Source organism: Molothrus aeneus, chromosome 7 (assembly GCF_037042795.1).
Source record: "Molothrus aeneus isolate 106 chromosome 7, BPBGC_Maene_1.0, whole genome shotgun sequence".
Classification (NCBI taxonomy): Eukaryota; Metazoa; Chordata; class Aves; order Passeriformes; family Icteridae; genus Molothrus; species Molothrus aeneus.
This window is the reverse complement of record NC_089652.1, coordinates 22,036,043-22,059,756: the sequence shown is the minus strand read 5'-3', so window position 1 is coordinate 22,059,756 and position 23,714 is coordinate 22,036,043. Positions and strand designations below refer to the sequence as shown.

The 23,714-nt window shown below is 36.6% G+C and overlaps 1 protein-coding gene across 7 annotated transcripts in view; it reads left to right on the top strand.

Annotated features, from left to right (window-relative positions):
* SLC4A10 (solute carrier family 4 member 10) overlaps positions 1–23,714 on the top strand; it is a 146,578-nt gene that overhangs the window by 37,866 nt on the left and 84,998 nt on the right. For 5 of the 7 annotated variants that reach the window (XM_066554075.1, XM_066554074.1, XM_066554073.1 and 2 more), the window contains exon 2: positions 18,935–19,016. In XM_066554075.1, the coding sequence (XP_066410172.1) occupies positions 18,935–19,016 (82 nt within the window). Of the gene's footprint in view, positions 1–16,003; positions 16,194–18,934; positions 19,017–23,714 lie in introns of all 7 variants that reach the window. The other 2 variants (XM_066554077.1, XM_066554076.1) reach the window with 1 other exon arrangement.

The following is a 23,714-nucleotide window of genomic DNA, read 5'->3' as shown; positions in this document are numbered from 1 at the left end:
CTGAATAAAAGGATATTAACTAGTATGATATCACTAATCAAAAAACTCAAAAAAGGTAAACTAAATGAAATGTGACCTAGAGGGATTCAAGAATTGTGGTTTAAGTCAACTTGACAAAAATAATTTGTTAATTTCTAGTTTTGCTTGAAAATCAGAGTAAACTCAGAGTTCTCAAATGTTCTCAAGCAGCCATTAACTGATAAAAAATATTCAGCGTGGTATATTGAATGATGTAAAAAAAAGGAATTGAGGAACATGAGGGAGTGTTGAGGTATAGAAAATTTTTCTCATTTTTATAATAGCTTCCCTCTGTTCCCCCAGGCTGCTTAAATGAAACAAAAATTTATATAGGAGCCTTCAGTGATTTAAGATCCATCCGTTTCTCTCCTGCTAGCATAATGAGTTCACTTGTTTAAATTTTCTTTATTAAAGATTTTATGCAGGCACGCAGAGTCATTAAAATCCATGCAAGGAATCATACCCATATGGTTTGTATCCACATTTAACGCAATTAAAAGTATTCTAGCCAAAGCAGTATCAGTTTTATGTCCCAATCCTGTGATTAGAACTTTCTGGGAAAGGCAGTGTCATATTTATGTCTGAATCCTGCAAGTGGAAAGGGAGAGAAATACCTTGTCCTTATACTGATTAGGGGAGTTCCAGTTATGCAAGACCATTTAGATGTGTAGTTCTGTTTTGGAGATAGGACTTGGTGTGGTGGAGAGCAAGTTTATGATACGAGGGGATGAACTACACTTCAGGTGAGTTTCTGTCTGAGAGGTAACCATGTAGGTCAGTTATACCAGCTGATGTCACATTTTAGTTCATTTTAAAAGGATATTTAAATGTTAATGTTCTTTTTTCCTGCTAAGGTTATCTGAAATACTTTAAACTTGAAAAATAGCAGTCCTTCTCTTTCCCTGTTTTCTTTCCCATTGTTTTCTAACTTTTCTAGTCTGTTTTGGTGAATAAAGAATTTGAGACTCCATACAAATATGTGTGTCTTAAGCAGTGGTTGTGCACATCAGAACTTGTAATTTAAGGTCAGACATCGTCTAGTTTATAAGAAAGTTGAGGTTGCTTGGTGTTACCTCAGTGTTGTCTTCCAGGTAACATTTGTAATGGAGTTCACTGAATGATCAATAGAAAAATCTAATACATACGAAAACCACAAAATGATAATTTCATAGCAGTGATAATAATACAGTGATTTTTTTATTGGGTTTTATGTGCTGCTGAAGATATTGCTGGGAGCTTAGATTCCACATGACAAGCGTAGGCCTAGCTCTGTGAGGACTACTAAGGATGAAGCTCAGTGTCTGATAACTGTGACTTGATCTTATCTTTAGACTATCAGTTGAGGTGGTTGTACTAATACATGTCAAAAATAAGATATTTTCAATTACCTGGGCACGGGATTTAATGGCAGTGGCTGGATAATGCCAGTGAAGTTTACCTGACATATGAAACGTGAACCATATGGAAATGGAAAGCTGTGTTGGCGTTCTTGTCTTCCAGAAGGAGCTGAACTTTCTCTGGGAACTTGGTTTCTTTGTTGCCTTCGGCAGACTGGATCCTCTGCTGGATCTCAGTGTTCTGTCACCAGTCCTTCTGCACGTAGTCATGAGTGAATTTCTCATTGCTGCTCAGTGAATGTCTCACAGTGACTCACTGGGTTTTGTTATTGCCCAGTCTGCCTTCTGCTCCCCTCCTCCTCTTTCCTGAGTGATTTTCTAGTTTCTAGGGTGCAGATGTGCTGAAATTTCTCAGCCATTTAACTTCTAATGCAAACACGCATATTTGCCATGGATGTCAGGGAAAGATGTAATTTGTGCTGTCAAAAGTAGTTACTAGCACTGCCTTGTGTCCTGAACATCTACAGCAACAGAAACCTCAGCAAAGAAGTGAGACATGCTCTGAGTCCTTTTCTTGCCTCCTTCAAGAGATAAGAACTGTTAAGTAGTTTCCTTTTTAGTATCATTTGCAATTGCAGAGACAAGAATTAAATATACATTTTAAGTAATGTCTGTATCATCAGCTATAAACAAATTTTGCTGGTAATTACTTAGACTTTATTTCCCTCATGGGCTTCCTTTCATGTTCATAGAAGTGTCATTATCAATTTCTACTTTAATTTCCATTTAATTTTCCTGTCTTTGCTTGGCTACACTATGCACACCTATAGTTCTCTAATTTAATTTAGGAATGTAAAGAATGACATCTTTCTCTTCCCAGAGAACTGAAAAATCTCTTATTCTGTTTATTTAAGTCATAGTAAACAAGATTTAGGCTCTTTTGCTTTGGACACTTTTGGCAGCTTCTTCCTTACAGAGCTGGGCAGCAGGGATCCTGTAAAGTAAATTGGTTAAGCCTTGGAGCCAATGCTGTTCCCATAATGGATGTTCCTGCCTTCCCAGCATGTCCATCACCAAAGATCTTCCTCTCTTGGTTTGCAGTCTGCCATTTGGGACAGGCACATACACTCATCTAGCAGAGCACAGGGGAACACCACCACGCTTCTCAGAGAACAGCAGGTTTCCAGTTCAAAGGTATGAAGGGAGATTTCAAATAAGATGTTACACACCATATAAAGTGTTTCACCTGTAGAATTTGGGATTATAAGCAGCCTTTTGTTGACTAAAATGTATTCTGTTGGAAGGATATGCAAATTTGATACTGCTTCTAGGCTGGCTAGAAATATAAACCAGCATAAGAGTAAGAAGGAAACTGAGCAAGTAGGAATATTCAGAAAATGTTTAATACAAGACACATCAAATACAAGGTAATAATATTACATAGAATTTCATTTTTTCTCATTGACCGATTAAAAACGCCATCACATTGTTGCTTATATTTTGTCATAATTTGCCATAAGCATTACTTTTCTGATTCAGGATGATGGAAAATCAACAAGAATGAGAATAACCATAAATAAAATTTTCAAGGAAATCATAGCAGTATCTATTAATAGAACTATGCACAAGATTTATTGACTTGATCCTTTGCTGTTGAAAAGGAGAATTTCTCATCTATTACTTAGTAATTAATTAGTACTCTCTTGCTAATCCCGTCCTCTCCCCCCAGTACTCTTTTTAGCAGATAAATAGTAAATGGGCATAGATAGAGTGATAGTTAAGCTAAATTTGATGTTCCAGTGCTTGTGAGTTTGGATGATCAAGCTCCCAGAGTGCCCTTGCAAGTCAAATTCACTGCTAAAAGGAGAAGTGGGGACATTTGCCTTTTTTGGTTATCTTCTTTTATTCCTCTACAAAAAGTACTTCAGTTTAAATGTAGAATGTACAGGGAGAAGCCATTTCAGTCTTTAGTGGTCTTATAAAATATAGTGGTCTTATCCTTCTTTGTTTGAAGGATAGACAAAGATTCAAGGAAGACATCCTTCTGTTCTTCTGGGTTCCTGTTGTTGCTTCTCGTCTCTCACAGAATTTTTCTCTGCACTGTGCCAGTTTAAAATATGCTCATTCTAAGCAGAGCAAAGCTCTTGTGATATGCACAGTTTAAAGTGTGCTGTTGCAGTCCGTGGCAATGCTGTATTTCAAGATAATTTTTATCTGGACTCTCATCTAGCTCCCATTGACTACATAGGAGTTGTGCAAGGTGCAAGCTAATGTAGGATTTCGTACACCTTTTGAAGCATAATGTCTTTGTGTGTTATGTTTTCATCCACTGAGAATTCTACCACTTGTAAATGGATTTGTAATCCTGATGGGTTACAAACCTACTTCCTAGAGTCTTGTATTCTGGCATCTTTATATCAGCAGATGAAATTATCCTAGAAAATTAATTTTTCAAAGAAAATAAAATGATTCTGTATTTCCATTTCTAAGTGTGGGTGCCTCTTTGTTTTTCAAGTGTGCATACTTGTGACTATAATAGCATATCAGAGTCACAGCAGAGGAATGGTTTTCAAGTAACTTTTTTTCCTTTTCTTTTTCTTTGTAGATGAGTCAACTCCTATTTTATGTGTTAGCTGAAATCTGTGTATGCTATTTAGCAGATCTGATTACACCCTTATTTGGGGACCAAAAGTCCTGTGCAACTTTCTGGGATATGTCTGGTTTAAAGTACATTAGCTGGCCTTATTCTGTTTACAGTCCTTTGCCTTCAAAAGTCTACTTGAACTTAATCATTGGTAAAGTTATGTATCACACAAGCTGTGATGTTCAGCTTGGAAAGAAGAAATACGCTTAAAATAACAGAGAAATCTCCTTAAGAAAACCTTTAACATTCCTCTGCAAGAACCCAGACATCTGTATGTCCAAGGATGCATAAGAACCAGTGATACTATTTACTCCCAATCACTATACAATTCTGGCAAATGATCCATAAATGTGATTAAAATTCCAGTGAGAATAGGACTCAGATTAGTCCACTTCCACATTACAAAAGATTTATTAGCGTGGCATGAACTTTTAGTGTTGTTACAGAGTGTACAAGTATAAAATGCTTTGACCAGTACTGCTTATATGGACTTGGCATGCTGTATAAGCTTCAGGGGATTAAATCTTTCCTAGTATAACTATGTCACAGCAAAGCATCCTTATCAACTAGCATTTGAAATCACCATGTTGTTTGTTAAAACAAGTAATGTATGTCAGAGAGTATATGTGTAACAGCTTCAGATAACAGAAGTTTCAGGGTATGTGAAAGAGCAACAATTAATATGGTGCTGTTTCCTTTCTCTTGAGATTTTTGATTACTTTGTTGGTGCCAATTTATCTCTGTGTTTTCTGATGCTTTTCATGATCTTATATCAACCTATGTCTGGATTACATTTTGGTGTAATGTCCTTCCCTTCCTCTCTTAAATTACATCTGCCTCTTGTTCAGCTTGTGAAATTCCTGTAACTCCCTTGTTTCTTTGAGTGCAAAACTCTTTATCTCCTCTATTATTTGGTATTGTTTTAATTTTCTTGATGTTTCTAGAATGTTACTGATCTCAAAGAATCTAGAGGTTTTCTTTCTACCTCCTGCCATTCCCGCTAGCCCACAGATTTTTTCCCTTATTTATTAACACTGCCTCATCTCTTGGCCTTTTTGTGGAGATTGTTACCTAAAACATTATCTGCTTTGAATTTGGGTCAAAGAATTAGGTACTTCTGTGCCGTTCTGAATTCTTCCTGCTCCTATTTCTAATTTATTTATATAGCAATAGGATTTCCTTCTGCCTGTCTTTCTAATATTTTTATGGTGTATATGCATACAACTACACCTGTTCCCATCTCTCTCTGACTTTGACTTCCAACTTTCTTCCATTCATAATTTCTCACCTTTCAGTCTCCATATGGATAGCCATCCAGTTCTGTAGCTGCCCTAGTACTGTTTCTCATTTGAGCTATATACCATGTGCCAAATCAGCCTCATGCTTGAGTTGGTCTTTTCCCTGCACTGTGTTATCCAAGTTCCTTTTCTGTAGTGACTACTGGAACTTTAAAAAGATTTTTATTCTCTCTCTCTTGGAATGAGACTTCGTAAAACTTCTGTTTCATTGATCTTGATGATCTCGATTTCCTTTATTCCTCTTTACTTTCTTCTATCAGCTTATCAGTTCCCTTTAGGCACTATTTTTTGTTCTTCTCATACAGTTCCAAACCCTTCTAACATTCATGGTCCTGGCTGACTCCCAGTATCCATTTTCTCAGTTCCTAATGCCATCTGCAATGCCTCAAAGATACTGCTGACTATCTCTGGTAAAAATCTTTTGATTCTGCTGACTTTCCGTATTTCTTAATCTCTGGGATTTCTGTCATCTGTTATGAATATTTTTGCTTGCAGTTTTGCCTGTTCTGTATTTTTTATTAGTCATACAGCCCTCCATTTAGTTCATCTATTACCCCATCTTTCCATGTGAATTTCTTAAAACTAACAAACTAAAAATTCAAGCTTTTTTTTTGTTTCCTGAAACAGAATTTTTTGTTTTGTAGTCTTTGAACCTGCTCCAATTAACTTTTTCTGGTTCCTTTCCATATTCTGACTTTTTAAAAATTTTTGCTTCTCTCTTTGTATTCTTTCCCTTTCACAAGAAGTATGTCTGAGTCTCTTCATATTAAAAAAAAGAACTCAGCACAAGCCAACCCTCTACTCCAGAAGTTTAAATTCACCAGATTTATGTCCTAACCCTTGACCTTCTTCATCTGCTCCCACTCCCTACTCTCCCTATTCATATGCTTTGTACACTTGTCTTAACTTCTCGACTTCTAATGCCTTTCTAGAACTGCTTACTTCTGGTTTCTGTCTTTTGCACTGAAATTTATGTCACTAATGTTCCACTTGACTTCTTCCTGGAGGAATTCCAGTCTAATCCTTTATTCTCCTCCACTCCATCTGTCATCTCTCTGTGATGCTATGTTATAGTCTTCACTAAATTTTGTTGTTCTTAGACATTTGTCATTTTGTCCTTGTTGATTGTTTCTCTTTACAGACTCAGTTTTTTATTGGGTGGGTCTTCCTCTCCCCCTTCTCTTTCTTTATGTAGGTGTATGTTTAGATCTCTCAGGAATTCATCCTCAGCTTTGCATCCTCCTCCACACCTTACTTCAGATAATTTAGCCATGAGCATAACCTTTATGAAGGCACCACTGCTTTTTTTTTTTTTTTTTAGTCTTCCCCCAGTCTAGTTAAACCCTGCTTAGCACAGAAAATTTGCTTGGTCTTCAGTGATCACCTGATCACCTGAATGTAATCATGTCAGAAATAATCTTGAATTTTCTTTCCTTTTCTTTCCTGATGTGCTCTTTTTGCTCTATGTGGCTCTGAAATCTGACAGTTCCTGTTTGGTCATGTAGCCATAAATCAGATTGAGGTCTGGCTCACCTCAGCACTGTGACTGTTATGATCTCATCTGTCTGCCTGACGTTAATACTTACAGCTTTCCTTCACTTGATTACTGGTGTTAATATCATCTTTGCTTATCACTCTGCCTACATCACTTGCTATTTAAGGTCTATTTACTCATTTACTCAAATACAAATACAATACATCTTGTCTTTCTTTTAACAGCTTTTTAAATGGCCTTGTCCTTTCCCTTCCAAGAGAGAGATTTTACCATGAGGTTGAATCTTGTGTTAGCTCTACTGGCAGTATAGTATCAATTTTGATTTCCCAATTGCTATTCATGTTATAGTCATTAGTGAACTTTCTTTTACAGCACCCAATCTTCGAAGATCCTCATCAAAACTCTTTCTGCAGTCTATATAAAGTGAATAGTCACCTGTTAGTGACTTGGCAGATGTGCTAGTTGTGTTCATCTTATTACACTTAGGTTGCTAAGTACCCTTAACTCATGGCTATTTGTTGTTTGTATTCCTGTAAGCTGTTAGACCTCCTTTAAGTGATATGATTATTGCTTTATAAATTAAGTAATTTTTTGACAAGCACATCATGCCTGTATTTGCAGCATGTATATCAATGGAGCCCATAAACATTGTTTTTATTTCTCCACATATTCATATACATACTTATTAAATCACAATGCTAGTCAAAGTAAAAATAGGAAGAACTTGCAGGTCTGAGGAAGAACGCTTGTATGAGTAAATATAGATCAGCAGGTTATTATTAATTTTTAATAATAATTTTTAATGGGCTTGAAGAGGAAGTGCCTGTTACACTAAGCCTGAAAGATTGTTTAACACTGAAACAGACTCCACAGAGAAGTAGTGGAGTCACTGTTCTTGGAAGTGTTCTAAAAATGAGTGAGTGTTCAAGAGCTTTGTGTATAGTTAAGTGCCTATGGTGGTATTAGGTCAAAGTTGGACTTGATGATGTTGAAGGTCTTCTACAACCTCAATGATTATATGATAAGCCTGGTACAACTTGTAATAAATCAAAGATTGATCCAAATAGCTTGTGGCATGTTTAAATTAGAAGAATTTTCTTTTTGTGTTCACCACAAAAGAGTCCATGCTTTAATAATAGGAGACGGTGTTATCTTGACAAGGAAGGGTATGAAGGATATGTGTTGGATATTATTTTTTGTCATCGTGCTTGTAACTGTTTTCACTTTAGAGCAGTACACTGAGATAGAAGCAATGATATGTAACTCAAAAATTTCATTACCTGTGATGTGCCAGTAAGACTTTATATCTAGTAATTTCTGCTGTTTTCCTTAAGTACTGACCACTGGGGTCATTTAGATAAGTACCCTTCAAAGTTCTGTCTGATGGACAGTGTTGTGTCCTTCCTTGCTGTTTTCTACATTTGCAGAGGAGTCTGTCAATTAAGTAGCATTATGAGAAAATTTAAAATGAAAATAATAGTCTTTTCTAAAAATAAAACATTTTCATGTAGAAGCACTGACAGAAGATGTACTGCCATGTTCATACCTACTTTCTACTCTATAGTAATACTTGCCCCTTTTCCTTTCCAAAAGTTACATTCTATAATTTCAATATGAAGCACACTGTTGAAGTTATATAAGGTGTTTCTAACTTTTAGCTTGTTTTTATTTTCAAGTGTCTAGACTAGTGTAGGACAACCAGATGTTGTTGTCCATCACATGGAAGTGATGATTTTAAAGCTTACAGATTACAACAGGTGGGCAATGTGTACAAGTTTAATTCTTGTATCTGAGAGGCAGGAAGACCAGTTCAACTACTACTTTAATTCATATTTATCTTTGATTCTTTGGCAGCACGTTTCAAATTCCTGACTATTTATGTTGTGCTGTCTAAAGTTGTAAGCTATATAAATCCCTTCTTATCTAATCCACTGTCATGATCATTTTCCCAATATATTTTGAATGAGTCTTCAGTATGAAAATTTTCCTTACAGTGCAGTGTTTCATTGCCAAGGGAGAAAGGATGCACAAGTGACTTGGCATTTGAAATCTGTTCATTTGTCCTGTTATTTCTCAGAATACATTATCAATTTCATTAGCTCACTTATTTCTTTTCTGCCTCTCCCCTCCCTGTCCTCACTATTTCTGTACTGTTTCCTGCTTTTCTTAATGTCTGTGTGAATTAAGAAAAGACCACCTGAGCTTTCAGATAGCTGATAGTATTGTAAGTGGCTTGGAGGATTTAATTATTTTTTATCTTCTTGTGAACAAGGGGCTCCTAACTCTTTTCTCTAGGATTACCCTTCCTGGTCACCATGGCTTACTGATGATCTGCGACAGCTAAAGAGGGAGAGCAAAGATAATCATAATATCATTGTCTAACTATGAGATGAAAAGTTTCTCCTTATGCTCTGACTGTATTAACAGTGCAAAAGGTCTCTTCATTTCCATGGTGGTAGCTGTTCATTTGCATGCAGCAGAACAATTCTCAGTGGTACAAATTTGTGCTTTTCAGTCACATAAATTACAGTTGCCTTGATAAAAAATTTACTCATGAGAACAAAATCATATAGATCAACCTAAATCTTTGGAGAGCAGAAACACTGGGTCATCAGTTCTAGATTTTCTGCTGAAGTTACTCCCTGAAAATATAGATGACTTGGGAAATCTTTAGACTAAACCCTACAGTTCAATTTGATTAGGAAGATCTGTCAGTTTTATTCAAGGAAACTATTTACCGATTTCAGTTTAAAAAAAGCCAAACAAACCAAACACAATCTTCTTTTCTCTTCTGGAGCACAAATAGCTCATATAGAAGTCAGCTCTGAAGAATCACGAGGAATCTGATTTGATCTTTGGGCTTGTAACAGGAAATTTTATAGTATTGGATGTTAATTTTTTCCTGAAAATGAATGACAAAATGGCTACACTATTTTTAACACTTCAGTTAGATTTGGTTCAGCCAGGCTACCTCCACTGCTAGAAGGGAAACAATATCACTAGTGTTGGCATACTTCCGTGGGAGGTCAGCATGAGAAACCTTCCTGCTGCCTTCATATTAATTGTATTTGTATTGTGTTGGAAGGAAGTGTTTGTCAAATACAATTGAAAGTGGTTTGAGAAACAGAAGAATTGCTGAACATTATATTGGTGTTTCTGAGAGAGTGATTTAGTTTATTATTGATCTTGCTGGCTTATAATATCAAAAAAGGTGGTTTTGAAATGTGGTTGGCATATATTTGCATCTAAAAGATGCAGTTGCCAAACAACATAATTTTTGTGGCTGGCTGTAAAGGAAGACAAAAACTCCTGTCTCCTGTGTTGTAGTTGTTGCCAAAATGTGTTCTGAAAAGTTGGTCATGACCCTTTTTCTTCTTTGCACTTGCTATTTCCACATGAGTAGTTGCTTCAAGAAGACTGCCTTCTATGATTCCTCTCCCTGACCCTATTTTGAGGTGAAGAAATCTGAAAACATGTCATAATTTCTGAGCCTGAAAGGAGACCCCTTAAGCTGGGAAGTGTATCCAACTTAAAATCAAATACATCTTACTGCTGATTAAGAAACTAGCAATGACATATTTTCTTTCCCCTGTGCTGCCAGGCAGCTAAAATCCTATTGCATAGTGGGATAAAGTCTGCATGTTCTGCTTCTAACTACACCTAAATAGGGCTGTTATGCTGGGTCTGTCCTCACCTGTCACTGGGACAAGAGAGAGGCCAGACAACCTAAAATTAAATCTCATTTAGGCTTTGGATAAAGACTTCACATCCATCTTCTTGCTGTTAGACTTCTCAGTAGTAGTTGATGTAGCCATTGCTATGAAGTGAGAAAAGAGGATTTCAGCTAATGGCACCGCATCAGAATGACGCAAGAAATTGAAACAATAACCACAGAGGACAAAACAACCATCTACGCTGTTTTTCCTCTCTAGAACTTCTAAGTATTTCACAGTGTAGTAAAAAATACGAAGTAAAAGGAATAAAATCTCAGTCATAAAGGTATTACCCTACTTTTACATCTACATAGCAGCAAGGAATACTGTCTTTTATTTATTCAGACATCTGGCTGAAACTAGCAGTTGAATAAAGATTAGCTTGCAGATCTGGCAGAAGTGATAGGGTGGAAGGAAAGGAAGAAGTTTTGAGACTCTGAACATGACTGAAAATATTCAAGGAAACACAGTAACCTAAGTGCCTTGTTTGGGTTTTTTAAGGTGTTTGCATCACTTGGGCAGTCCTGATAAATTTATTCCAAGACATACAAAGCATGGTAAGCAGCTGCAATTAATTGTGCGTGCTTTAAAACAATTACCAGAAGCCAGAAAGGATTTAGCAGTTCATTATTCTATTATTATACCCACTGCTCTAACAGGTTTATCAAGTGTTTTAAGTGGGGAAGTTTTTTTGTCCATGTTCTGTTGCAATTGTCCCTACTCCCCCACCCCACTGTGTTAGGCAGACAAAGTGGGGCACCTGGCCGTTGCAACAAGCTAAGCTCCTATTTTGCCTCGATTTTTTGTTTAATCTTTTCAAATAGAAATGTTGTCTTCAATTGGATAGGTCTATGGAGAATAGATAAAAGAGTGTATCATGTTTGCCTTGCAAATGGAAGGAATGTATTGTTTCTATCTAAAATGGCTTTTCTAAAAAAAGAAGATTCCATATCAAATATGAAGGAAATATTTATGTGTCAGTTTATAGCTGTTCTATTGTTCATAATGATATATAACAAGTACAGGATGCTTTAATGCAGATGAACACAGGAATTACAAGTATTACCGAGATTTAATTCTGTGTAAAACTGCTTTGGTTTATTTTCTGCTTGTGTTTTGTTTTATTTATAGCAATATTTTGTGCTTAGAGTTAATGTCTGAAATGATTCTCTAAGCTTATATGTTACAGAAATTGCATTATAACATTAAATATGTGTTCAGTCTCAGGCCAGTATCAAATCAGTTCTTTGAAGCCAGTGCTGATTAGTGCAATTTTTAGCAGCATTGCAGAACATGACATTTCATTATTGAGTCATGCTAAACATTATCTTGGGTTTTGCTATAAAAATAGAAAAGAGGAAAAAAAGAAGACAGAGAAGGATGCTTTTATGCATATGACATGCAGCCCTGGGGAAGATGCAAATCTGGGATGAAAACTAATTGCTTCTTACTTTGTTGCATAGCCTGAACTATGTGGAGAAGAGCTGGCTAAAAGGAAAGCTGTGCTTTATGTTAACCAGTAGTGATTATTACAGAAAGCTGCCAGAAAAGCAGTGCCGTTAAAGGGACACTTAAAAAAATGATCCTTCAGACCTTATAGAACAGACCTTGTTGCATTATAAATGTGTTTTGATGGGTCTTCTTTGATAGGTAGATAGAGAGGAAAAGGATGATATAATGTAGCTAGTGGAATGGAAAAGCAATTATATTTCATCTGAAAGAAAAAATTCACTGTATTTTCCACCCCAGAAGATTGCTATATCTGGTTATATATAATATAAGCAATTAAACGTGATAATATTAAAAAAGGTTGTTTTTTTTAAACCCTGTGTGCTTGTCTTCAGAAAGAGAAAAGAATTATAGCACCTAAATTGTGGGCATACACATTGTGCATTAAATCTGTTTTGTGTGAGCCTGTTTGCTCAAGGACATTTTAAAGGACAAGATTGAACATGGCAGTCACCAGTGATTTTCCTCCTGCAACAGGGAGGCAGGCATCTGTGTGCAACAGCTTTTTAGCCATTTAGGCTAATTATCTTTGCAAAATATTTCCAGTATGCACTTGGTAGCTCTTGAGTTCAAGTAACTTCGTTTTCCATATCTTTAGATGGATGGCATTCTTTGTAATGCCATCTTTATGAAATGTTAAGCTGAACTCAACCAAAATGACCTTAAAAATACAAATACTGTGTAATGATTCTGTAAAATGAATATAACACAAAACAGTAATGTTGGAACTGAGACGATAATTGTGTATGTGGTATCTGCAGAAATATTTAGTATTTCATTACAGGCCACTGGAGATGTAAATACACAAGGTTTATACCACTAACTGTATGATAATAGGTATAAACTGAAATGAACATGTTAGGGTTCCATCTTTTAAGCATATGCAGTTATTGATAATATAAAATAAATGAAACAATTGTATGTTTGTCATGGTTAAACCCCAGCCAGCAGCCAAGCTCCATGCAGCTGCTTGTTCACTCCCACACCAGTGAGATGAGGGAGAAAACCAGAAGGGTAAAAGTGAGAGAACTCATGGATTGAGATACAGTTTAATAGCAAAAGCAAAAGCCACCCAGACAAGCAAAACAAAACAAGGAATTCACTCCCTGCTTCCCGTGGGCAGGCAGGTGTTCAGCCATCTCCAGGAGAGCAGGGCCCCATCACAGGTCATGGTGACTTGGGAAGACAAACGCCAGCACTCCAGATGTCCTCCCCCTTTCCTCTTTTTTCCCCCACGTTCTATGCTGAGCATGATGTCACGTGGTCTGGAATGTCCCTTTGGTCAGCTGGGGTCCCCTGTCCCAGCTGTGTCTCCCAGGCACCCCCAGCCCCTCTCCAGTGCGGCCGTACAAGGGGCAGAAAGGGCCCTGGCCCAGAGCAAGCCCTGCTCAGGAATAACAAAACATCTCTGGATTATCAACCTGTGCTCAGCACAATCCAAAACACAGCCCCCTACCAGCTGCTGTGCAGAAAAGTAACTCTACCCCAGCCAAAATCAGCACAACATTTCAGCTTTCTATTGTTTATGGGAAGGCAGTATTTCATGGTTTATGCTGACAGGCGTTCCTGAGTTTCAGATGGCATTTCAGAATTATGTAGGTTGTCTAATCATCAATAAGGGGCTTATATGGAGAAGCAATTAATACCATGATTATTTTCCTTATGAGTCAGCAGGTGTGTCATATGCCTAATTTCTAGTGTCTGAAAAATCAAAATGGCTTCTGCTCTGTTATATATTTCACAGAAAGAAAGATGCTGGAAGAAAGGTTCTTTAGGTTATGTTGATATGATTTATTCTGTGAGTATATTAAGAATGCAATTTAAAAGGGACAGGATTTGACTGAGAGTCTTAAAAACTGTGAAAAAAAAGTATAATATTAATACTCTTTGTAGTTGGTTTTTGCATTGTATTTCAAAGGGAAACAGTCTTCCAGTTTATTGAAAACACTGAACAAATAACCAGGACAGAAAATAAAAGTAGCCAAGTATGAAAAAAAGTAGATAAAAAGAAGGATCAAAAATTTTTTTGTAGTTTTCCATGTAAAATAAAAATTTCTCTGTTATCCATTTTGATTTGTCTACTCAAAATATATTAGGTACAGATGTCATACTGGTGGATCACTGAACCTACCAAGGGAAAGAAGTGAGACACACTCTTTGCAAGTATTTAATACTTCCTTGCTGTCCTATTTTCCTGTTTCTTAATGTATATTTATTGTTATGCTAATATTTCATTTGCTGTAGTGATCAACACAGATGATCTTTAGTAAATGTTTGCTCAGTATCCAAGTTGTTTTTATGATGTATGCAATTGTTCTTTTAAGAGAATATATTGATTTTCCTCTTGAAGTAAATACATATAATACCTGTATAGATAACTTCAAAGATTGTCATCTGGACTTCAGCCTACCTTGTTGTGATCCAAAAGATGTGGAATATGTCCTAATTCCATCATCTGGAAATGTACTGAAGTTCTACAAGAGTGTGTGTCTACGTTAGCACATACATATTTAAAGAGGTTTGTCATGTGCCTTTGTACAGATCCACCTTTGAAAGTAGTTAATTTCCTTTTTCTCTCCACCCAGTCATCTACAGTGTGATGAAAGCATAGACAGTAAGTAAAAAGGCGCAAAAACATCTGTCATAAAATGATGCTTCTCATTTTTTCTCAAAGTGTATTTTTTCATCAACTAAGTTGTTCTGAGGTGTGGAAGGGCAGTGCACAGTTTTGGAAGGTGGCAAATTGAGGACCAACCTCTTTGCAACCTGTTATGAATTGTAGTTAGGGCTGTATCATAGCTAAAGAGGGTCACTTCGGGAAGTTTTCCAGAAGGTCATTTTTATATTGGAATATCCTGGATGCTGAGCTTTATTCATACATAGGTGGAAAGGGCACTTAAGGCAGTTGGTTTTCGTTACTGAGTCATGGGCCTTTTTATTCTTTCTAACCAATACACTTAAAATTCCTGGCAACAACTTTATCCTCTGATAAGCAGGTTGTTTATCTAAGGGTTGAAAATCCATACTCCAAGACTCATGGTGACCTTCTTCCTTTGTGATTACTTGCCAAAAAGTAATGTCTTTGAAGGTGGTTTATTTCCTTTTATTTTGTTCAACTTCAAATGCATATTTTCAGTGCAATGTGGTAGCAATGTAAAACATGCAGAAGATGACTCTATTGTCTGCTTTTCTCTACTTGCCACTGTGTTTGAACTTCTAGTATGTAGAGACAAATATACTTTAATGAAAGTTTTTATAAGACTTTCATTAAATAGACATTTTCTGTGAAATATGCTGCTGCTGCATGTTGAAGGTCATTCCAGCATTCATTTGGAAAATGTAAGACATGAAAAAAATTATGGACTGAGTAGGGTTGCTGGGCCCTAGCCTCTAACGATCTTGTGGTTTCCATGTAAAAAGCTTTGGTTTTTTCTTGCTCTTTTATATCAGATACATTATTTCTTCTACTGTGTGTTTGCTGGTATTTTATTACTGTAGGGAAATAAATTTTAGATTAACTATTGTGTGATGACTATGTAAAACCATAAGATATTAACAAAAATTATGAAAATGAGAGTGAAAAAATGTTATATTTTTTATTAAAAGTTTAATACACTCTGATTATACCTTTACTGAAATACAATTCCACTGGCTTCTCCAGCGTTGCTCTTAAATTAGGCTGTCAGAAAAAAACCCCTACATTTATTCTTATATATTTTTGTTGGAGTTGTGCAATGTAAAATTATTGCAAGGTATTAATATACATTGGCTTGATGTAAAAAAAGAGAAAGTTTATGCCTTAATGTTTTTTTTGTCAATTTCTTATTTCCTATCATTATCTATTCACATGGGTAAAATTTCTTAAATTGAATGACTTGGCACTTCTGTAGTGCCTTACAGCTCTGAAATGCTGTGTGAAAATTTATTTTGGCACAGAGCAGCCCAGTGAGGAAGGTAGATGAGTAAGTATTATTGTCCCTATTTTACAGATGGGGAAGCTGAGGCACAGAGATTAAGTGACTTTTCCAAGGCCACACAGCGAGTCAGTGGCAGATCCAGGATTAGCGCTCGGGGACTTCCTGGATCCCTCTTCCATGCTTTAAGCAGTAGACCACAGTGTTCACTGGACTCAGCAAGCAACTCATTGCAGTAATGGACAGTTCCAAGGACTTGCACATGGTCAGTGTGTCCACACATTTGTTTGCAGACTGCTGCTGTATGTCTGTGTGGTTTCACTACTCAGTCCTTGCAGATTTGTGCCCTATGTAAAATTTTGTACCTTCGTCATCTTCAAATGGTGTAGAAGGAAGAAGTGGTAGAATTTTGAGATGAATGTGGCATGGCAATGAAGAGGTTTTAGTTTTCCTGCCTTATTCTGAGCCTTCTAAAATTGATGGGCCAAGATGCAGATTGGCCCAAGATTCATGGCTTTGAGGATGCTAGTCTGGAGTTTGGTTGGCATGAATTCTTTCTTCCATGACTATATTATGGTTAGTCTTGCCTATACTTTCAGTTTCAAACTCATTTATTGCAACACTTAAAAATAATAAGTTTGTAGTTTTCCTGAAATTCTAATAAAGAAGCCTTACTAATTGAAATTAGGTTTCCAGTCTCTATTAATCCAGAGGAAAGTGGAGTGGGATCTGTTTTTATTTGTATTGCAATAGACCTCACTGCCCAATGAGTTTAAGCACGAAACTGCAAGTGAACCTTTGTCTCACCTCTCCCCTCTTCCAAGGGAGCAGTTCAGGAGTCAGAAATTACTTCTAGAGTAAATGCAGTACAACTCTTGTACTGGTAAATGTGAGGTGGCTCTTATGCTGCTCCCTGGGAAGTCAGCATGTTCAGTGCCAGGCCTGTTTAATTGGACTTTGCTCAGAGTTTGACAAGTGAATTCCTAACAACACAGCACTCCCAATTAAGCTGTTTTTTTCTGTAATATTAATGGAATAAACCCACTTCTGAGAATGAGGCAAGGCTGAGACTTGCAGTGACATTACAGGAAGAGGAGGCAGAGAAGTAAAAGTCTGCCAGAAGCTGAAAATTGAACACATGGGAAAGGAGAAGTCAAAGTGTATGAGCATATTTTGATAAATATTAATGAATTAATTTGTATTTAATTTACTTAGATAATCAGTAAAGGCTTTAAACTGTCCAGCAATTTATTATTTTCCCCACTGTAAATTCTCCCTAACATTGCTTCCTTTCTGATGTGAATGTCTTATGCTAGAATAGCATTATTTATGATATGGCTCTAATACTTGGACTTTGACATCCTGCCTAATCACTCACCCAGAGGCATGGCATTGTTATGTCTAACTGCTTTAAAATAATGGATTCATTTCAGTAAAATGATCAAATGGTTTGTGCAAAGTTATACTTTTCTGGTACATCTTAATGGGTTATTATCTAATTCTAAATTATTAAAAGACAAAACAGTTTCAATAGAAGCCCATTTCTTATTGTCATATTTTAGTTATGTACTATTATCTATGGGAAAGCTCTAATAAAGACATTTTAACACTTGGTCTTTCTTTCTTTAACAGCCCAGATGCTTGGTGCTGACACATTTGTAGGATTTTTCTATGTAAGATAGCTACAGCATGACAGCTATTTTTAAAAAAGAAAGGAGCATGAAACAAAAACTCACATCCAGAATGTACCACATCCAGCTATATAAGTGAATCTTTTTGCCTGGGGCATCTGATATTTAAGGAGAGGTGCTCAAAGACTTACATTTCTCATTATATTCCATTGCATTATATAAATAGATGTGTATTTATCATGCAACACTGGTATTTAAATCCCCTTGCTTCAGACTTGCATTAAGATACCAATTTTATGTATAGAAATCAAGTAGTTCTAGTTCTAATATCACTTGCTGAAACCCCTCTAGTAATGACAAGTAAATATATTAATTGTTACTTTTGTATAATGCATCATTTTTCATAATAATTTAATGGAAATTAATATTTCATGTTGTGAAATACAGACTGTATTTAGTAGCTGGCTTTTTCACAAGTGATGTCAAACTCGTAGTGAACCAGATACTCATTTTAGCACAGCATCTAGTGTCTTGTTGCTGAACCCCCAAAATATTTTTCTGTTCAGGCAAATGAGTTGGGTTTTTTTCCTTCATGTCAGAAATGACAAAATCACTGATTTCTTTACCTTACCTGGCCTGACTACAATACACTTATTAATCACGTACTACGTTTACAGTGCAGTAGAGAGTACAGTTTAAATGCATGTATGAATATAGGTTAAAATTAAACATGAAATATATGTTCCTGAGGAAGAATAGCTTTTCTGTTTTCTGCTATTAGTATATGCTGCCTGCTTCATTCTAAATTCAGCTTGGTGTTTGTAAAGCAAAGCAAAGACTTTGCAATTCACCAGTAAGCGAAGTCAGTTGATTTCATGGTGTTAGTTTTATTTCTTACCATATTGTCACTGAGTGTTATTGTCTAGCTTTGCTGAAGTATAAGGAATCTTAGTAGAAATAGTTAGGGAATTGTGCATGTAGCTCAAGATCCTGATCTAAAGACAAAAATACATGTGATACCCCTTCCTTAAGGTGCGTGAGAATAAAGCTGCCTTGATGAGACTTTTCTTTTCTCACCTCTTTCATTGTCCTATTGGCTCATGTTTTTCTTGGTTTCCAGTAACCAGTGTTTACTCATCATCTTTCAGGTTTTACCAGAAGTTTTGCATGTCAAAGTTAGCTGTAATCATACCTCAGTAAAAACTGATGCAAAACAAATAGATTTAATAAGTAAAATTAAATTCTTACACCCCTTTTTGTTCTTGAGTTGAAAAAGTTGAAATATTAAAAACATCTTTGTTTTATAGCACTGTACAATCTTGCCAATAGTTTCCAAATGAAAAGTAGCTTATCTGTCTTTTTTTCTGTTTTGTAGAGAAATGATGAAGAGGCTGTTGTGGACAGAGGTGGAACTCGCTCCATTCTCAAGACACATTTTGAAAAGGAAGATCTAGAAGGTGAGGGATGATTTTTCTGTACTTTATGTTGTCACTTTCTTCTGAGAGTACTGAAATGTAATTCCAATGTGTAAACATATTGATTTGAGCAGGGATGCAAAGAGACAAGAGAGTAGAATATTGTCATTTATTTTAAAAAAAGAAATATTGTTTTCTCTCACAGCAGTGTCCAGAAACAGATGATGGTGGAACGGGTTTGCTGGTTTTTGGTGATCTGTGGTCAAGTCCTGTGCATATGCATGTGTGACTTTAGATAAGTCTTTTAAGCTTTCAAATATGCAATTGCAAGCAGGACTGCTGATTTAGTACTTATAAAGGCTTCTACATTTGCATTACAATCCTCATGTAGTTGCCTAGCCACAGCTTCAGCTGAACAAAAGTATTCTGGAGTGTCAGAGGTTGGATACATATTTACTGATATCCACTGCAGAAACCACCTAACTTGACCATGTAGAAGAAAGTGAGAAATTATGAGAACTGTTTAGATACTGGTCTAATGAGTCAGTTGTATTTCTGTTTGTGGAGTGTATCCCAAGCTTTGGTTTCTACTGTACTTAAACTCTTGTATTGAATTGTGTGAGCCCCTAAGTCATAGTTATAATGAAAATTAGTTTCTGTTGTGTATGTGATATCCCTTTCCTGAGACTGGAAATGGCTGATTTTGTTAGCTTCTTGTAGTGGGACATGGAGGTTCCTGTTTTTGCCACACAGATCCACACATGAACTAGCCCAAAAGAAATACTAAGATCAACATGCTACATCTGAAAATTTCCCTGCCTCAGGTCTAGAGAGAGCTATCTCCATCTGTGCAGGAACTTGATTTTTCTAAATGCCTACCATTGATTACTTCATATTTCTTTTCCTTTTTTTCTCTCTCTGTATGAACTTTGTGTTATCTGATACATGTTGGCCAACATTACACAGCAACTCTCTGTTACTGCTTCCTTCAGCAGTGCCTCCCTCAAAGAGCAGATGTAGCTGCATTTGAGAGGGGCCTGGCTGTGTGAGGTTGTCTCTCACAGAAGGATGTTAGTTGTTGTGCAGTGTGGCATGGATGGGGTAGGTAGCTCTCTACTCAGCCTGGGGGAAGTCTGGGTGTGTGCAAGGATAGATCTCAGGTAAGATGTTTCAGGGTGGCATTTAGAGTTTTGGTGTCTCCAGGGGGAGAGTACCAGTGGGTCAGGATGGCAATGCCAGTTTTGGGCATAAGCACAAAACCTCCTATTTTGAATCTCACATTTAATCTGTGGTCTTCAGTTTCTTGATTGCATCCTTGATCGAAGAGAAACCAGTGTATCTGGTGTCCTCAGAAAAACACCCAGTAAAAGAGTGGGAGCTTCCTGTCTCCCTTTCTCCATGGTACTGACTCACAGAGATTTTGTGGGGTGAGTCAACCCACAAAAATATCCTTTTGCTGAGTCATTTTATTGATGATAGTGAGGTGGCATTTTAAAGATGGACAGCTTTCTGCAGAGTGACATCTTTTTCTGCAGAGTGACATCATCTCAGTCACATAAGCTTAAGTCACGTTAAGGTTGTCAGAATTACTATGATGTTCCACATGTGACTTTGTGAAACATAATTTAAGAACTGTTAATTTAATTACTTTTCCCCCACCATCCTATATGTGTAGAGTTGCTCCTGTGAAATATCAGTGAAAATATTATTTCAAAGATATGGTCTTAAGATGTTATCAGTAGAAATTGGAACATGGCAGTGACACTCCCACAATCTTCCCATCAATTTAAACTGATTTAAATTTAGAATATTGAAAAATTCTGCAGTTATCAAATGAATCTGCTTTTATTAAAAATAAAACCCTATTGTTTCATAATGTTCTAAGAAAACAATTTTTCTGTGTAGAATCAATCCTTCATGATGCAGTTAGCTTTCTCAGATAATGTCATGCTCACTCTAAGCTCAGATCAGTTTGTCCTTAAATTTATAATCACTACATTCAAAATACCAGGTGACATAATAAGTTTTGAAGACATTGCAGATTTTAATATCCAGTTGCTGTTAATAGCATGTCCGTTTGTTTTGCAGTACAGCTAGGCACTTCTCCCCCTGGAAACAGAGAATGGGACTCACAAATACCTGTCTCATTCACTGACATTGTGTTGGGTTTTGCTGAAAAATTTACCTTTTTCCTAATGACATAACAACTATGAAATATGAAATTAAATATCAGGTGCTAATTGCATATCTTAGAAAAAGAGTATAACCAGGCTATTAATACGTATTACGTAATTAGCTTTTTGACAGGCATTTAATTGGGTTTATGTTTTAAAATGTAAATAGCTAGTTACTGAATATTCTAGGGAAGAATAGGGTGTAAGTTTCAATGTCAGCAACATTACAAAAATTGCAATTCATATGAAGAGCTGCAGGTTTAAATCTGAAAATCAGTATTCAATTTCTTCTTATTAAATCTTATAATTCTAAGTATTTTGTCTTTTTAAAAATATTTAAATTATCAACATTCAAACTTCAGAAATACAGATTTAAATGTGTACTAAAATTTCCATCTGAAATTTCAAAGCCTAGTAAATATTTGGACTTGCATATTTTAGGCAGTCGTTGTGCAAGTATATTGCAAGTACATTTCTTGCTGAAAGCATGAAGATATGGTGTTTAATCCTCTCTCAAAGAATGGGCACAAGAATAGATTTTTTCCTCAGTCTCTCTAGATCAGTATTTTCTTTCCGTGAGCAGTATAGTAAAACTTTGAGAACATAAGACAGGAACTGCAGTACCTATGGGAACAGAAGAGATTTGGTGCTCATCTTAGTGCAGTAAGTGCTTCAATTGTATCTTTTTACTTAAGTTTTGTAGTGCTTCAGAGGAGAATTGTTGGAGAGCTTTGGCATTCAGATTTTCAGCACAAATTATTTTTCCACATAGTTAGTTTTTTGTGAGTTGTAAAGTCAGGATCAGTCACTAATATTGAATAGGTCATTTGTCTGACTATTGCATTGATAGAGGGACTGAGAAAGCATTTCTAAAAGCAAAAAAGAGATTATATTTCCTGGTTATAATCACATGTTTTGCGTGTAATCTTTGAATGTGTGTACAGACAAAATCCTACTGAAATAAATATGCTGTCATTTTTATCAGTGGTGGAATTCCTAAATGAGAATTGGGCACTGATTCTGGCTGCTCAAGTATTTAATTGCAAAATGACAGGTTGTACATGTACCTGCACTGAGGGCAGCTAGGCACGTTTTCCTGGACAGATGTGCGCTTCAGCAGCTGCTCTCAGCTCATTCCATGGGGTTGTCTCTGCCTGGCTGCCATTGCTTCCATGTATGTCCAGTGAGAACAGTTTCTGATCAGATAGATACACCTACTGCTTATCTCATAGGTCAAAAGTACGTGGATTGCTCTGGGCTGGAGAGCTCAGATTCTCTCAGGTCACATGCTGACTTTAGGGCTATGCAGATATGCAAAGGGATTGACAGTAAATACACTCTGGCCAAGGTCTTTTCCTTATGGCCACTGTGTTAGCTGAGGGGAAAAGTGGCCATTCCATGAACTCCTTGCTGGAGGTGCCCAACTGCAGATTGAGGATTTTTGTGAGAGTATTTCAGAACTGCTGTGGGTATGACTGTGGCCTGGTTTGAGAAGCAGCTTCAACAGGGAGATGGGCGGAGATCAGATTGTTAGGTGAAGGTCCCAGCATGAATCAGGGATGAATTCTGGCTCTCTTGGAGAAAATGGCAAAATGATCCTTGATTCAGACAAGTCAAGACTTTGTTTAAGCTTTTTATGTTTCATTCATTTAATCTGCCTAAGTGGCATGGGAAAATTTGCCTCAGGGGAAATCAAGTTTGCCATGTTTCATATCTCTGAGGATACATAAAACACTGTATCCAGTATATGCATGAATATGACTCAGGATATGCCTCCTGACACTTTTTACAAAATTCAGATTACATGGATTGCTTACTGAAAGTCACAAAAAAACTTCAAGCTTAATTAGAATATAAATATGGCTAGCACAACACAGCATGATGCAAAAGCTGAGACTTTAAATTTAATAAACGAAAAATTAATTGTAAATTTTGTAGAGATATTTTGTAATTAACAACCTGCATGAATGATAATTTTGATAGTGGATGCTGAACAGAAACAGTGAAATTCTAGAGCTTCCAGATTTAATTATTCTCTTTTAAAAGAATTATTTTAGCTATTTTTCTTCTTTTTAGATTTGTTCTAGCTTGTGACAATAATTTAAAAATTATTTAAATGAAAAATGAATAGGACCTAGCAGCTCATAGGACTGAAAGAATATAAATTTTAATAACCTGGCCTTGATTCACCCATGCCTCAATATGGAAACAAGTCAGACACCGGCTCTGTTTGGTCAAACAGGAGCATCAGCTGAGATTTCCCTTCCCCTTGGCTCCCAGGATGCTACAGCCTACTGCAAATAATTTGTTAGCATGTCAGTACAGATTCCCTGCTCCCAGCTGCCTTGCCTGTGCTTCTCTGGGGTGCCCAGCTTATCCTGACGTGGGCTCTGACCTCGCTCGTGCTCCTTGCAGCGATGCTCGCCGCGCTTCGATGGGAACAATAAAAGCTGTGGAAGCACAGGCCAGAATGATTTGGCTTTGTCTGTACCTGAAAGGTTGCTCTTTCATTTTGTTGCCTACCAGGTATCACATACTCAAGCTTGTTCCCTTTGTGATTCCTAAG